This window comes from Crotalus tigris, unplaced genomic scaffold, assembly GCF_016545835.1.
Source record: "Crotalus tigris isolate CLP2741 ecotype Arizona unplaced genomic scaffold, ASM1654583v1 scf7180000017622.5263843, whole genome shotgun sequence".
In the NCBI taxonomy this organism is placed as follows: Eukaryota; Metazoa; Chordata; class Lepidosauria; order Squamata; family Viperidae; genus Crotalus; species Crotalus tigris.
The window spans coordinates 1,978,963-1,997,329 of NW_024096517.1; the positions used below are offsets into that span (position 1 = coordinate 1,978,963).

Consider the following 18,367-nt stretch of genomic DNA (forward strand, 5'->3'; position numbering starts at 1 on the left):
TTTATACGACTTAGATTCTATACCTACAAACATACAAATTCTTCTGTGTAACTAGAATTTTAAGTAGGCTACAGTATGTGTCTCTGTGTAAAGGCAGACTAACTATCGCCTTGCCCGTAGAAGTGTGCTCATCCCACTGATAGGTGTGAGAGTTTATTGGATTAAGTTGTTTCATTTCAATCTGACATTGAATTCTATATTAATGGAATGGGAATTGGCTCATTTGGAAGACAACCTAAAACAGTTATAAGTCCCATGAAGAATATATCGTATTTTCCGGCATATAAGACGACCCAGCGTATAAGATGACCCTCGACTTCAGCGCCGATTTCCATGCCTAGAAAGTCGTCTTATCTGCCGGAAACTACCATAATTTCTGGCGTATAAGACGACTCGGCGTATAAGATGACCCCCGACTTCAGTGCCAATTTCCGTGCTTTAGAAAGTCATCTTATATGCCGGAAAATACAGTATGTTGTCTGAGAAAGACTGCCAAAGTTAGGGGGAAAGAGTCAAGTAGGGAATTAGTTTAGGATCTCTTACATAGTCACAAGAGGATGAAGTCTAACCCCACTTGAATGCCTTTAAACCTTACCTAGTTTTACCCATTGCAAACCGTTAGTTTGATAAGATTCCTGTGTATAAGGCTTGAGCAATAAAGTAGTAATTTGGAAACTTGACGTGTGAACCTAATGATTCGTGCTTGACATATATTCCTGACTGTGCCTATGTCAGGAAAAACCTGAATTCGCCTGTCAGGATTGATCAATACCAACAAGGATCTGTTGGTGTTCATGTTTGATTAATCTTGATAAATTTTAGGTTTTGGGACCAAATTACATTTATAAGGATAAAAAGGGAAGTGCAACAATTTTAGGATAAAGCTTTTTTTTTTTTTTTTTTTTTTGAGTTGAGTTGTGGAAATTAGGTCATAGAACAGTGGTTCTCAACCTTTCTAATGCCGCGACCCCATAATACAATTCCCCATGTTGTGGTGACCCCCAACCACTTATACATCACCGGGTGCCAAGGGCGTGGCCAAAGAAAAGGGGAAAAAATGGCGGACAGCCTTGTTTGGCGACCCCCATGAAATGGTCGTTCGACCCCAAATGGGGTCCCGACCCACAGGTTGAGAACCACTGTCAGAAGTATTGTTTTCCAGCTTCAAAAATCCCACCTTAGATTTAGCCATCAAGGTTACTAATTCCGTAGGGGAGATTGGGTTAATATCATTCCTCTACTCAATGGGACCAAGTTTTAATTTGAAAGTTTTTACAACCTCTAGCTATCTTTGGCCATTTTTTTTCCATAGCTATCTAGAAGTAATAAAGCAAAGAAATTATATATGAGACCTCCCTGGTAGATTTGGAAGAGTCTTTATGCCACCACTGAGATGGGGAATGGGAAGTTTTGAGAGAAGAAAGAATTTCACACTTGTTAAGATGCAACATTTGTGGTAGATCTATTTTGTTTTTGTTTTTCTATAGAAGGACTTCACAAACGTGGTCTCAAAAAAAGAAAGAAAATAAGGAAGGGAGAATTAAATAAATAGCAGTGTGTTATTACTCTGAGGGATTGAGTATGGTACTTTGGGGATCCCGTGTTGGCCTCCACTTTATTTAAGAACCTTTCTATGAGATCTGTAGGAAAACTAAAGAGAATTTTAATTAAATTCACCTATAATAAATGTGTCAGTAATGCAAACTATAGGGTGGGCAGAGCAATAATAGAAAGCCTAGGGAGATATGAAACATGAGCAGAGAGTCATAAAATATGAGGTTGAATCTAAAAATTGCCTGCACAGCCCCCAGAGCAAAATTTTATAGAATGCATAAATTTAATGAGGGAATATTTAAGTGGATGATGATGATGATGATGATGATGATGATGATGATGATGATGATGACAAAACTGGCAAAGCCGCTCACGTGGGTGAAGTGCAATTAAAATTATCTCTACATTTTGGCCTCCAGAGTCTCCCAAATTAGAGTAAATTATTGTAGGTCTGCGATGTAGGTCTTGATACAACTATATTAATTCCTAGCACTAAGGATATGATCGGTAACAATCAAAACTGAGATCTCTAAAATCTCATGCCAAACTTCTCCCAATAATAAAAATAATACACACACACACACACACACACACACACACACACACACACACACACACGTATATGTATATTGACCCCAGAAGTTCAACTCAATCCCTTCTACAAATGTGCTTACTTTGAAGAAGTGGTTGTGAGGATCCAGATAGAAATCATGCAACTGTTGTCTTGCTTCCACAGAGAGCAAGGGACAGTGAACAACACTGTATTTGGATGCTAAAGCCGCAAATAAACCTTTAATTTAGAGGTTTTTGCCCCCTTTCTCTCAGTGGAGAGAATTCACATACAACACACGCCTACACATTGTTGTGCATATATAATGAGGAGCTTCCTTTGTTTCCACATCTCAACTTTCAACAGAAGAGAAAGGGCACACTAACAAATGAATCCCCCAGTAGCTTTTTCTGAAAGAAGGAGATACTTCCCTGTGTGATTGATAAGTCATGAAGCTGAGATGCGACATTATTTAATTAATAACATTTGCATGCTCAAAGAGAAAGAGGTTATAGTTTTAATTCTTAATAGGCTGGCGTAAACAAAGCAATTCTGAGTCTGTTGGACTCCCTGAAGCTTCATAAATATGCATCCAGCTGTTCTTTATTTCTCTGTGTCCCAAAGAAATTGTGATGCTGAATAGAATTAAGGCCTCTCCTTGATTTATACTTTGCAGTGACCAGTTTGCAGATCTCGAAAGGAAAACAGCCCCGAATTCCAAGAAGAAGAAAAAAAAAGTATAGGGAGAAACTGTGAACTGTGAATCACACAAAACCCTTAGCTGTGAGTGAGAGAAGATAGACCCAAATTCATATGAATTGAAGAAATACTGTAGCTGCTGATCTGTATCACTTGCCTTTAAAATAAGGTGTGTTGGGTACAAATTGGATTCCCCATCTGCATTTGCAAGCAAAAAAAGAAGACATCTTTGGACTAGCACATCTGTAGACCCATCTCATCGTACGTTCCTTCTTCCTTCCAAAACAAAAAAAAAATGTTATTCTTCAAAGAAATGAGTGAAGAAAGGAAGGGGACAAAGCTAAATGCAGCAATCAAAGAGAAGATAGAACTAGAGGAGGAGAAATCGTTCACCTAAGGAGGGAAGTAGTATCTGCAGAAAGGAGGGAAAAGTTTGGTTGCCTTTTGCATCATTGAGATGAGGGCCAGTAAAAGAAGCACAGGAGACAATTTATTGTGGTAGATTAGAATTATCAGCTAAAGGAGAGGGTTAGTGAAGAGGCAGGCCAGCAGGGAGTCTCTCTGAAGAAGCATAGACTAAACTAGGGTAGTCCTTATCTGCTGGTTGTCAAGGAACTACAGTCAGTCTGGTGAGATTCTTGTAAATGGGTACCGAACAATAAAGAAATTATTCAAAGAGTTGTTCCGGTCCCTTTTACCTGATATTAATGCTCGGATGTTTCTATAGACGTCAGCATTAGAGACTCTGAATCAATCTCTGATTGTGTTTGTGATTAGTCTCATCAATTTGCTTTATTTTTGTATCCCACCTTTATTATTTTTTAATAAACAAAATTCAGGGTGGCAAATATATCCAACACACCCCTTTTTCTCCTATTTTCTTCCACAGCAGCAACCCTGTGAGGTGGGTTGGGCAGAAACAGAGTAACTGTCCTAAGGTTACCCATCTGGCTTTCATGACTAAGATGACACTTGAACTCACGGTATCCTGTTTTCTAGCCCGGTGCCTTAACCACTAGGCCAGGGGTCTTCAAGCTTGGCCCTTGCCAAGTGCCTGGCTGAGGAGTTCTGGGAGTTGAAGTCCACAAGTCATAAAAGGGCCAAGTTTGAAGACCCTTGCACTAGGCCAAAATGGCTCTCCTAGCATCCCCTTTTATTTTGCAAATCTAAAACAACCCCTGTCCTACTTGGAAGATCATTATTGTAGGATGGAAAAGCTTGTTTTTCCTTTATGGTAACTATACTAGTCTTAGCAGTTTTTATTTTTTTTTAATATATTTAAAAAACAACAACAATGGAAGATAAAATGTTTTATATTATTTCTGTTTTAATTGGGTAATGGTTTTCCTTTTTCCACTGAACATTGAAAATGGAAAAAAAAAATCCAAACCCTAAAGTAAAACTGGTTTCCTTCTAAGAGTATTCTCAGTTCACATTAAATGGTTTTGTTGAGTTTTATATTCTCTCCTAAAGTGCAGATAAAGCATTTCCTGTAATTAAAATGAAATAAAATAATATCATTTTCATGAAGGGGAATGGCTACTTTTAGATACTTTTACCCCCCTAATGGATATTTTTTTTTGAGTAAGTTAATTAATATTTTCACTCATGGGCATTCAACTCAGAGAAAAGATTTGGGGTTTTAATTATTTATTTTTAAGAACTATCATGTCTAAGCGGGCAATTTTCTGAAGAAGATAGAGCAATCTCTTGTGATGCTGTGAGTCTTTGTTACTTGCCTATGTGATATTATATTAATGGAACAAAGTTGTTTCTTGTATGACTCCAATCCTGGTCTGTAAAAGGTCAGTTAATGGCCCCACTAAATTATTTGTAGCTGTATTAGATTCTGTGGGGATGTTGTAGCAAAAGAACACACAAAAAAAGCAGTGTGTATAGGATTGTCTATGTAAATTAGACCTTACTGTGAAACTAAATAAGTCATTCTGATTTATCTCATAGGGTTTTGCACCTTGTATCTTACAAGAGCTATGCTTAAAACATCCCTTATACATTGGTTCATGCTAAAGGTTACTCAGATAGGCAAACATTATTGTTCCCATGGCAATTTTGTTTTCTTGTTTTGTTCTGCACCACGGCACCTCTCTGTAGGATCTTAATGTTGGTTTAAGAATTAAGTATGTATTCCAGGAAAAGATATCCCTAGTTTGTGCAGTGCGTTCCTTCTGAACAGTAGCTATTGGTTTGAACTGGAAAGTTCTCAATAAAACACTCATTTCTATATTTTCAACATCACTTAAAGGCGTCAAGAGGCCTATATATTTTGAATGAAAATAGAATAGAGCTTTACAAATGATTCAAGGCTCAGCGTTATGTTTATAACCTGTTCCTTTTCTCTTTCTGTCGACAGGTTAAGAGCTAAATTTCATCAACATGTTTCAACATTTAACATGGTGATTTATTTCTCAAAGAATTCAACTTTAAGTCTTTGGAGAGAAATTATAATTATATTTATAATACAGAATGTAATCCTTTCTTCTTGGTAAAATTCCTGGGCAAAATCCTTCTCTGGATCATTCCCTGGGGCTGACTTTAAACTAAGGCCAAGTAGATATAGGCTTAGGAAGCCAAAACTCAATGAGAGCTTCAGTAACTCCAACCACAAAGCCTGAGAATAGGCGATACTGTTCAACGGAGATGTTACATGGGCATACTAAGGCATGACGGTAATTTTACGTGTCAGTTTTGCTCCCTTGTCCACAAAAGAAGGCAATAGCGGTATATAAGTCTCATAAATAAATAAATAAATAAATAAATAAATAAATAAATAGCTATTGTCCCTAATTCCATTCCCCAAACAAATATATAATTGCTTGGTTGTTTCTTCTCCTCCTTCTCCTTCTTCTTCTCCTCCTCCTCCTCCCCCTCTTCTTCTTCTTCTTCTTCTTCTTCTTCTTCTTCTTTTCCTCTTCCTCCTCCTCCTTCTTCTCCTCCTCCCCCTTCTCCTCCTCCTCCTCCTCCTCCTCCCCCTCCTCCTCCTCCTCCTCCTCCTCCTCCTCTTCTTCTTCTTCTTCTTCTTCTTCTTTTTTTTCCTTCTCCTCCTCCTCCAAAAGCTCCATTGTTAGTGAGTTTAGGGACAGGAAGAGAAAGAGGGGAGAAAAAGAGGGGAGAGAAAGAGAGAGAGAGAGAGAGAGAGAGAGAGAGAGAGAGAGAGAGAAAGAAATCTATCAACAAAAATATAGTACATGAGAAAATCAATGTTGACTTGCTTAATAAGAATGGTGAGAGACTCTGTTTCTCTTCTTCCTGTAATTATTTGCTTTGCTGCTAGATTCTCATTGTTTTTAGTAAACAATTGGTGGTATGGTTTTTCACAATGTTGTTCAGAATGTTTGTATTTAATTATCGTAGAAGCAATATGTGAACATAAATTGCAATACGCATATATATTTGCCTGGCATGTTTTACCTGTGCATCAATTTCAGTCTTCAACTTTTTCATTGTTGCTGCAGCAGACTTTTTTTTTAACCTAATTTATTCCGCAGGGAAATAACCAGACATCTCTTGTTCTTACACTATGTCTGATTTTATTTTTTGGAGGTTCATATCCGGGGTTATTTTCTAATTTGTATATGGATAGAGATCTCTTTTAATTGTATACAAGACTAATTGCAAGGAAAATATGAATTTTGAACACTGATTCTACTTTCTGTGTTTAGAACTGAAACAGATAATCCAGATTTCTATCATTTGAAGTCAGATTTAATGGAACTTTGGGCACCCAGCTTAAATATCTTAGCAGTTTATAAATAGCAAAATAAGAATAGTTATGATCATTTGCAAAATGTTGCCCACAAAGTTGCTATTATTCATTTATATTAGTTATGGTCACCCATCCCAGTAGTCTCTGGGAGGCTCACAAAACCTTAAAGCTGTAAAATTATTAAGATACAACAATGGTGATAAACCCAACCCTAGTAGGATTTATTGTTGCCATTTTATTATTTTTAGGGTGTAATATAGGGAAATAACAGGGAATAGCCAGTGAAGGACATCCAATTTGGTACAGTGGTGAAGGCATCAGGCTAGAAACTGGGTGATTGTGAGTTCTAGTATCACCTTAGACACCAAAAGCAGTTGGGTGACCTTGGGCTAGTCACTCTGTCCCAGCACTAAGAAGCAGGCACTGGCAAACTCCTTATGAAAAAACCTTGCCAAGAAAACAGTCAGCTGTGACACAGAGGTGCCAACATAAATTCAATGAAGCATTTTAAGGTGCATAAAATTTTGAAGAGCCCATCTTGGTTGAGAATAGGAAAGCTTCTCTTGGTTAAGAATTTAAAACATGCTTCTTTCCACAAGAGATGTGCTATCTTCTCCTTTTGATGTGTTTTCATGTGACTAACCCAAGCCTTCACATCATCAACACGGCAAAATTAACCCAATAGAGTTCTTTATTTATTTATTTATTTCTTCCTCAAAGGGTGCTGCATTGCCATATCTGACTTTATCGTACTCCAGAAATGGAAAAGATCCTTTGGTGATGAAAAACAATCCTAAAATAAACAAAACCTCAGCTTACACCACCAGTCTCTATTCTCTCATTCTGCAGTGTTGATTGTCAAAAGGTCACCCACCTCTCTTAACATTAAATGATTTTGTGCAGACCTTACTTTGAAACTTCAAATATTAGATGTAATGTTTTTGTGTGTGTGTGGAAGATTGGTCTTTCAACTCTTCCAGACCTTTCTTCAACCTTTTTCCCTAGCTACTTACGAGAGGCTTTACATATATACATAATCTATTCAATTCAATCTCTCCTCTCTTATCTTGTAATATTCAAAAATCTTGTTTGACTTTATGAAGAAAGCAGGAAAACAGAGCACGGAAGATTATGTAGACCGGTTTCCAGACACCCAAGTGACTTCTCTGTCCTTTTGTCTTTTGCTGAAAGCCTTTTTATTTTATCATTCATTTATTTGGCAAGGAAAGAGAAAGGAAACGAATCCCATCCCATCCCACTGTATGGTCCTCAATAGGACAAATTCCAGCACATTAGGGATATTATCCGAAAGATGGAAAGATTGCTGGAGCATAAGCATCTTGTTCAGTGCTATAATATAGTTTCCAGTTTCAATATTACTTTATGTGATTAAATTCCCAAGGTAGAAGGCTGAAAATGCTTCTGGGAGGTCTTGGTACATGAAATATAATACATTTTTGCTTGTTTGAGTGTTTCCCTCATCCATCAGCATGTCACAAGACAAGAGGGAAAACTGGATCTGACTTTCAATAGTCCCATTAATCGATGTGTTCAGTGCATGTAATCTGTGTTGTGATCAAAATGGACATGACTCTGTATTTCAGCAGTCCTTTTTTATTTTGATATATTAGTACAAGTCTAATGGTTAAGGCACAAGGCCAGAAAGCAAGAGACATGAGTTCTAGTCCTGCCTCAGCCATGAAAGCCAGTTAGGTTAGTTTGGGCCAATCACCAGAAGAGGGGAAATTCTAGACCCACCTTAGGCATGAAAGTTGATTGGATGACTTTGAGCCAATCACCAAGAGGTGATGAGTTCTAGTCCCACCTCAGGCATGAAAGACATCTAGGTTACCCCATTGCGTGGTTTTGAATATAAGTTGACCTTCAAATTGCTTGGAACCCATTCAACACAAATCCAAATTTAATAAAAATAAAGTATTTACCTTTTGAAAATCTGCCAATAGATTATTTATGCTAACTTAATATGACAAAACAATTTTGACATCAGAATTCTAAAAAAAAAACATTTAAGGAAGATTTTACTTGAAAATTAAAAACAAATTTTTATGGAAGGCATCTAGAATGATGTTAGACTGTCTGGTTTAAGGAAATTATATAGCTTGGCCTAAAGTCAAGAGCTTGGGTTTTAATTTCCTTGAAACATTAGCATGAAGCTGTTCCACTTATTCCAAGGAGACTTAAAATCTATTTTAAGATGAAATGAGTCTCGGCCTGCAGATTTATACCCGCACAGTATTAAATAAAGAAAATTGTACTATTAACCATGGTCTTTTTTTCTATACTGGGAAAATGGCATGGTTACATATTCTTCTTAGTGGCTGATTTCTATCAATGCAATGTGATAATTAAGTAATTATGACTTTTTCCATCACTGAGCTGCTATCCTAACATCTTAATGTTAATGTGTACAGTTATTATTAGATTTCAGGCAGGATATCTCCAAAACTAAATGTGGTATAATTATAGCGTTATGCACCAATTTGTGAACTACTTAAATTGCTTGTGAGAATCAGTTTGATCTTGCACAGCACTGTTGTAACACATCACCTGAAACAGGTGCTCGGAGATGACACCAGTCGTGAAACCAAAAGCAAAGAAAGTCGCTGCAGATAACCTCAAATGATGTTTAGGATGGTACCCAAATCATAGGAAATTGGAAATCCAAGTGAACGTATTCTTCTGATAGACTTTCTATTAATATCTTATTTTAAGCATACAGTACATATAGCCTGCGAGTGTAATTTTGCTCTTTCTTCCTCTCCCCTTTTACACTGATGGACCCAGACACATGTTGCTTCTAATTTGCATTGACATGTTCATGCAAGTCAGAGGTGCTCAATCATTAGACCGAAATGTAGATAACAATCAGTCTATGGTGCTGCAGTCTTGTGTAATTACAGTGACTTCAGTTCAGTTCCCATTGCCAAATATGGAAATCAAATTTCTCGTGAATTTGCATAGAATTTTCATGATCCGTTCCTCTGGGTCATCATTGTATACATTAATGATAATGTGAACCTCATAGCTCATCAAGTCAAAACATGATAATTTGATGAATGCAAAACCGTGTTAAGCATGAAGAGTCTTAGCTGACTTTGGGGATTACAGTTTGTATGCCAAATCTCTGCGTCGCATTCAGTTTCTCATTCTCTGCTGCATTTCAGGGTCCTTTAAATCTTTGAGCACCAGCAACTTCTTGGATTGAAAACCTCCAGTTTGTCTGAAAACCAGTTTTCATAACTAACCAATCATCCCTCATGTGGTGTTTATTGCATTCTTGTTTTTTTTTTCCCCATTCAAGGGTTTTGCAACTACACCACATTGGGAAGAAAATGCAAGGTTTCGTTCCCATAAACCCATTAGCAGCTTTCAAGGTTAGGTTGGTATTACCGTTGACAGTGCATTATAACATCAGAGTAGCTTTGGTCACCACATTACAAAAAAGATGTTGAGATTTTTGGGGGGGAAAGTGCAAAGAAGGGCAACTAAGATGATTAAGGGTCTGGAGACTAAAACATACGAAGAATGGTTGCAGGAATTGGGTATGGCCAGTCTAGAGAAAAGTGCCCATTTTTCATTTTGACACTTGACACTTGACCCTGCAATGGTTGTAAGCAGTGGTGGGATTCAGCCAGTGCACACCAGTTCGGCAGAACCTGTAGCTAATCTTTTGTTGCCCAGGCCCAGAATGGACTTCCGGAAGTGGCATCCACACAGAGAACCAGTTGTTCACGTAGTTGAATCCCACTACTGGTTGTAAGTCACTTCCTTCAGTACTATTGGGTCAATGAACAAATGGTTGCAAATTGAGGAGTACCCATAAAGTTGATTATGAAGTAATATGCACTAATTAGTATCTTTTACAAATTTATCAGGTGACATATGTCAGGCAAATTCTTCATGTAGGGAGAGATCTAGGGATACAGGGAGATAGGAAATGCTTTGACAGAGCAGATAAACCCCCTTTCCCCCCCCCTTTGTATCTCTATGTCTCTAAACCATTGGAATTCCCTTTTTTTTTTTACAAGAAATTGGCCTAAATTTGGGCCCAAGCGGTTGAGCAATCACCACTTCTGCTTTCTTATCCTTTTTTTTTTTTTTTTTTGCTTTTGAGAAAGCTCTCTCTGTCCTTTGTCACTGGGAGTTTTATGTCTGCCTTTGCAGAAGAGTCAATAAGGAAACAAACAGTGGCAACAATAAGCAATTTGTCACACTGAACAGGAGCGTCATGGGGATGTAGCTAGATCAATGCGGAGCATCTTGGAGACCCTTTGTATTTCAATTGCCACCAGGTGTTTTTTTTTGGGGGTGGGTGGGTTTTTTTGCAGAATAAAAACTTCCCTGCAAAATTGTTTAATAGAATCAGATCTCAGCCTTTGTCTAGAAACCTCAGTTCCATTGCCAAACTGTTTTCCAGTTGAAAAGTTCCTGGACGTGTTTATGAAGTCACTATGAACTCAGTTCAAAGGAATCTTTTCTTTAGTTTTCGTAAAGGTTTCGAAAGCTTATTTTACCTGTCTGGGAGTATTGATTCTTCTTTGGTATCACCACTGAGAGGCTCTTTTTGTCATCTCTGTAAACCTTTTGGTTGTGAAGAAATCCAGGACCACCAGTTGGAGATTTGGGAAATCCGGCAAAAACATGTGGAAGTCAAAATACAAGGGATGGGCAGCTTTATGTGGTACATACGATGGAGAATCAGGGAGATATATTGTGGATAACGCGCTTGTGTGTATTATGTGAGAACAGTCATTTTTGTCCGTGGTACTCAAACATCAGCTCAACAGCTTCATCTCGGGGGCGCTTGGTGCTCTCTGAGCTTGGTTGTTTTCTTGAAGACATTTCATTACCCAATCTTGGTAACTTCATCAACACTGATGATGTTACCTAGTTGGGTAATAAATCGTCTGCAAGAAAACAACTAGCTCAGAGAGCACCACGGAGTCTTCATTTCAAATCTGACCTACGCATATTCTCCTTTATTAGCTTCATCTCACCATCAGCCTTAAGACCGTATACTCAACAAGTCTTCTTCCTTGGGGTCAAAGTAGATTAACATAATAGACGCATAATCACCACATTATCATTAATATGCTGAACTAGAACTTAGGAAACTCCGAGTTCTCTTTTGCAGACAAAACTTGGATGGGTGACTTTGGGGCAGTCTCTCTCTCTCCCTCTCCCCAGCTTCGCTCACAATCTTGTGAAGAAAATAGGAGGCTGGAGAATAATGTATAGACCACATTGAGGTGTTCCAGAAAAACGTAGAATGAAAATCAATTAATTGGTGCCCGGATATGTAGCTGAAATTAAGCAAGCACATCAGTTGCTTAGTGTGAATTGTTATTCTGATCTATACATATACACATACACATACATACATACATACATACATACATACATACATATATCTTTGGTTATTCAGGTTTTCTCCCGCATCAAATTGGAAGTGTCTTGGCGACGTTTCGACGAAGTCTCATTCGTCATCTTCAGGCTGGTGTTTTTGGCTTTGTGTTCCTAGAAGCACGAAGCCGAAAACACCAGCCTGAAGATGACGAATGAGACTTTGTCGAAACGTCGCCAAGACACTTCCAATTTGACACGGGAAAAAAACCGAATAACCAAAGACCTACATACATATATATATATATATATACTGAGAATGGTTCCTTCAAAGCAATAATATGCATGAGTATGAACGGTATTAAAATTTTTGAATTCTTTCTTTATTTAGGGTGCATTTGTACTTAGCTGATGTCAATGAAAGAGAAAGGTAGCCAAGGACATTTCATGTATGTGTTTCATTTCATAGTTGTTACGTAATCACATTCCCCCCCTCCACTTTTTTTTTTAAAAAAAGAAGACAAACATCTTACTTACCAGAGTGTCTCTTCTCTTAAATAAATAAATAAATAAAAGATTGCTGAATTCCATTCTGTATTAACTATTTTTAATTGGGAAAAACAGCAGAACTATACAACATTTCTTAGTCACTTTCTATCACCCCTTTTCATCCAAAGCACCTCCATGTTGTTACTAGTGCTTGGTATGTAGACTATGTTTACTATCAAGTGGACATGTGATCAATAAGGCCTCTGTGCTCGATGATTATAAAAAACGAAGCTTTGGGAATTACTACTCTGTCAGATGGTTCGGTATTTGTCCTTGCACTCTCTCTAAAGAGAGGAAACAATTATACCCAGCATCTCTTTTTTTTCTCCACCCACTTCTGTTCTTTCCCTCTTGTTTTTTTCCCAGCTTAGAAAAGCCGAAGGTTAGAATGGTGGAAGGCTTCTGTGACGAAGGAAGCCAGCGGTATTGTGAAGTGACATTGCCTTCTTTTTAACACTGCTGCTGTCACGTTATTTTCCATTTCTCACAATGTGTGTCTAATTCATATTCATATCCATGTTCATTAAGGGGAGAAATGGAAGAGGGAGGATTCTTCGGAAACAGAATAAAACTTCAAATTTCTTTTACACATCCTTTGTAAATCAGTTGTGTTGGCCATGCTCTGGAAGCTCTTCAGTTTCTCTTCTTCATCTGTGTGTCAATTTATTCCATCAGGTTGGTCGGCTTTCCTTTGTATCCCACACCGGCAAGAGAGGGCTGCTATTATGAAGGATGTAACATATTTCTTCTCACATTTTTCCATTCTTCTCTTGAGCGTCGGTGCATTGATAGAAATTGGGCTCTTTCTTTCATGTACTTAATTTAGGAACCAGAATACTTTCCAGGGGGTTTCTTAAGTTGCCTGCCTTAAAAAAGTCTCCAAATACAAGACAATAATTCCTCGGTGCTGAGTTCCTTCAACTTCTTGTCACATGGAGGAGAAAACCCATGTTGGTTTTGTTTTAAGAATGAGAGGGTCTCTTTGGAAGCTTGCCTCCAAATTCAACTCTGAAGTATTTAAGTACACAAAGATTTGGGATGGAATATTGAATGTTACTGATTATTACTGTAAGGAGAAATAAGCCTGCGTTTCAAATCCAGAGGAGTTTTGCAAAGAAAAAGTGAGAGGAATCCTCAGACAAGGAGAACATTTAGCTGACTATAAAGAGACTTGAAAACTATCGTTTCTGTTGAAGGAGGCATTGTAAAGTACTGACTGAGACTGTATCCTAGCTTTAGTACTAGCCACTATTTTTATTATTTTCAATTTGTAAACAGCTGCTCATAGGTAGAAATGATACATTCATATACGTAGGAAAAAAAATGCATATTTAAATTAGTGCCTATTAGCCCCTTGAAGAAGTCTAGCCAAGAAGCACAACCTTAAATAATAACTCTACCTTACGTTAACAAATGTTTGCAAATCTGAATGTACTCCTGCCTCGCAAAAACTAGGAAGTGTCTTTTCTTAAATTCTTGCTCTACCATTCCTCCTTCAGACTCAACGGTTTATCCAACTGTCTAGGCTGCAGATCTTCCTTGTCTCCTATTCCCACATACCATTACAATATCATAACAATATTCCGCCAATGTCTGTTTACTCAGAGATTCACTCAGATACGATTTGACCAAGGAAAGGTAACTTTTGCCTGCAACTGTAGATTGGGGTTGAGTGGGAGAGCTAGGAAAAGTATGATTTTGTCTTCTGAGTGTTTCATGTGTCTTAGACTGAATAGCCAACTGTTCATTCCGTTGCTCTGTACAACTTTGATGGCTTGGGGATAAGTAATTTGTGGACCTTAACTGCCTGTTGACCATAGAACTGAATCTAGCATGGATGTATTTATGTATGTTTCTATCTGTACTATAAACAGATTGGTTTTTTCAGTCTTTCTCCATTTCAGGTGTATTTTTGTTAGAATAATGGATCGCAAGAGAGGTTAAAACAAAGTCAAGATGGAAGCTATAACAACATGACAACTGTCCCTTTTTTACATGTGTCATGCATGATTATGTTACTCTCCTGGAATGGGGCAGTAGGAAAAGCTGACTTAGCATAGGGGAGAACATGCATTGAGCATCAGTAGAAAATCATCATCATCTCTTTAACAGCATCACACAAGCTGCTAACCTATTTGCTAAACAACAAAGGTAGCTAATCTCTTTTTCCCCTTCTTTCTGCCATTAGAAAAATTAACGAAGCATTTATTGAATTTGAAGTAGAAGAATGAAAAGGTATGACTTAGTTATTCCCTTAATAAAATGTTAACCTTTATTTGCATTTGCATTGTTCTTGACGTTTAACTTCTGTACGAAATTACTTCCTTCCACTTCAGGTGACAATTAATGCAATTTGTAACTAAAATTGTTGTGAAGGTCAAGTAGATCTTGGGTTAATTTCAAGCCCTCTTCAGTTTTTTTGTTTTTTACTTTATTTTTTAAGTACAGTCTCAGGCTATTCTTAATGCAGCTCTAGAATAACAAGAGACACAGTTTTATTGGATTAGGAGTTGTATAGCTTCTCAGAACTATATTTGCAATTTATGTGTCATGTCATTCCAAAGATGCCTTATGTTAATAATTTATGTTTATTGGGATTTATTTTGAGTAGAATTATTTGGCTTTTGTGAGCTCACTCCTTTTTTTCTGTAAAAAGAAAAGAGATAATTTTTTTATGACTCTTGCATTTGTTGAATCCTAAAACACAGGCTCCCATCAGAATTACATCTCCAATTTCACACAATCTTTTCGTCCACAAATGTTGTTCCGAGTCATTTTTGATGGCATATAACGCTAACTATTTTCTTTGCTTCAAAACTTCATCATCCTACTTTATCCACAGATTGCTCAAGATTAAGAACTTGAGCAAACAGTGATTTCCTTTCATCAAGCCAGCAGTTGTACATGAGCGAACACGAATCAAGCCATCTTAAGCTTGCTAAAATACGGAATTTTTTTTCTATCAAATATTGGTAGAAATTAGAAAAACAGGTCGGTTGTATTACTCACTCAAGCTTCCTTAACCGCAAAAACACAGTTTTGCCAAGAGTGCCAAAGAACAATACGAAAAGTTATCAAACATGCATAACAACATGATAAAGCTGTATGATAATTTGGGAGACTATTATACTTTTGATTCCAAATCTGTCACCGTTGAGGAATTCTTTGGAGACCTTAGTACATTCCGGACATTGTTTTTGGTAAGTAGAGATTCATCCAACCTATGGCTACAAATATATTTGCACATGCTTCTTTCTAGAATATTGTCCAGTGTCTTAACAAATTCTGTTGATTAGCATCTCTTTCAAATCCTTGCAGGAGATGGATCACTAATATACAAGCTGCATATTCAGCTTACCATTCAGTGTTCTACTTTATTCCATCTTCTTCTGCCGTTAGATCTGGAATTTATATGTAATGATTTGTTATATTTCAGTGTATTCCTTAGTTAAAAGGGGATGTGAACTCTTTATGTGGAAAATAATTTTTAATTGTGTAAAATCTACACAAAAATCCTGTGATAGGTAAGCGGTGGTGGATTAATCAGTTACATCTTCTCAGACCTATTTAAAGTATGAGCACGTTTAATTGGGACTTAATTGATTTCAGTAGGATTTGGGTATTGATTGCTTCTCTACATTTTTCTCGTTCACAAATGAAATGTGCAAATCCCTGATCTGAATGGCAAAAGCAGCCACAGTCACAAAAAGAATTATTTGTAACCCCAGCATATACTGTTCTGTTAAGAGATATTTAATTTTCAAGAGTGATTTTTGCAGGAACAGTTAAGCTGGAGCAAATAACTACTTGAAGAATTTAAATCATGTTTCTTTTTTTTAAAGAGGGATTACTCCAGTTAACAATTTCCATTAATTATTATCCCCTCCAGCTCTTGCTAATCATGACATATCCAAGGCTATTCATAACTGTTCTTACTCTTAGAAATAGCTTTTCATAGAAAAGATACTTCTAAGCTATGTAGTGTCAGGAATCTTATTATTTTTCTCACTTAATATGGTTCATCAAATATCCAACAATAAATTGACTTTTGTAACTTTTGTAACATCACCCTGCCAACAAAAGTGCGTATAGTCCAGGCCATGGTTTTCCCAGTTGCAATATATGGCTGTGAAAGTTGGATCATAAGAAAGGCTGAGCGCCAAAGAATTGAGGCCTTTGAACTATGGTGCTGGAGAAGACTCCTGCGAGTCCCTTGGACTGCAAGGCGTTCGAACCGGTCAGTCCTAGAAGAGATCAACCCCGACTGCTCTTTAGAAGGCCAGATCCTGAAGTTGAAACTCAAAATACTTTGGCCACCTAATGAGCAGGAAGGACTCACTGGAGAAGGGCCTAATGCTGGGAAAGATTGAGGGCAATAGAAGAAGGGGACGACAGAGAATGAGAGGGCTGGATGGAGTCACTGAAGCAGTAGGTGTGAACTTAAATGGACTCCAGAAGATGGTAGAGGACAGGAAGACCTGGAGGAACGTTGTCCATGGGGTCGTGATGGGTTGGACACGACTTCGCAATTAACAACAACAACTATCAGAGAAACTCAAGGATCACATAATAGCTTTATTTACTAACTTTTGACCCTGTTTTCTATTCTAACAGAATGCAAGAGAGAATAGTTGAGGCATCTTTCCAGGCTATTTATTGACTGAAATGATAGTTTCTAGGAGATACTGAAATAGGGACCATTGTCTCTCTTTGCCCAGTGTAGTCAAGTATTTCCTGTTTTTCAAAGAGGAAAAGAAGAACTATGCTAAAATCCTAGAGTATTGGCAGATAGAACTAGAATTTTGAGTGATTTATAAAAGGCTGGAATAATGTAGTCTTTCTTGAAACTATAGTTAGATTAATAATAACAATAACAACAACAACAACAACAACAACAATAATAATAATAATAATAATAATAATAATAATAATGTTATAATAAATAATAAAGCAAAAATATCATTTATCATTTGCCTGTAAGCAAAAACTGGTGGGATCATAAAATAGAGAAAGTCATAGAAAATGATAAAATTAAACTGCTCTGGGACTTCAGAATTCAAACAGACAAGCACCTGCAACATAACACCCCAGACTTAACAATTGTCGATAAGAAAGACAAAAAAGTCTGGATAGTGGACATGGCAGTGCCTGGAGACAGCAGAATAGACGAGAAAGAACTGGAGAAGATAACAAAATACAATAGAAATAGAAAGACTGTGGCGAAAGCAAGCAAGGGTAGTACCAATAGTGATAGGCTCCTTGGGTGCAATCCCAAAACAACTGGAGCACCACTTGAACACCATTGGCATTGGCAAATTCGCTATTAGTCAATTGCAAAAGGTGGCCTTACTAGGAACTGCTTCCATCCTGTGACAATACCTGTAATACCACCAAACATCCACATCTGCCTATCCCAGGTCCTGGGTAAGGACTCGATAGGTAGACAAAATGCCAAATCCAGACTGAACATCTGGCTGACTGTGCGATGATCCATAATAATAATAAAGTTGGAAGGGACCCCTGAACTAACATAATAGTCCCCTTGTAGGTGAAATTAATCCATTATTAGAAGTCTATGACACAACGAAGCAGAAGAACTCATCCTGCAGATTCTACGTTCTTCCTTTTCTTCAGAATTCTACAATTTTAAGATCCAAATCTGTACCTATTAGATAGGCCCCTACCCCATCTCACAGTTTTGCTTCCTTCCTCTTTAAATTGGGTTCTTGCAGATGTTGTTCCCACTGGCTGCCTCTGGGTTGTTGTAATTAACTGCATCATAAGGAAGGGATGGAAATAGACATATGCTCCAGAATACAAAACTTACCTTCAGGGACTATTCAAACTGCCTAGAATTATCAAGGCTGCCCAGCTATTTGCCATTGCTTTTAGCACACAGAAGCCTACTGCCAGCAGCAAGCTTTAAT

At 37.5% G+C, this 18,367-nt stretch overlaps 1 protein-coding gene across 6 annotated transcripts in view; it reads left to right on the plus strand.

Annotated features, from left to right (window-relative positions):
* The window catches only part of DIAPH2 (diaphanous related formin 2), a 245,997-nt gene that overhangs the window by 140,106 nt on the left and 87,524 nt on the right, over positions 1–18,367 (plus strand). For all 6 annotated transcript variants that reach the window (XM_039330129.1, XM_039330138.1, XM_039330146.1 and 3 more), the window contains one exon: positions 15,476–15,640. In XM_039330129.1, the coding sequence (XP_039186063.1) occupies positions 15,476–15,640 (165 nt within the window). The remainder of the gene's footprint in view (positions 1–15,475; positions 15,641–18,367) is intronic.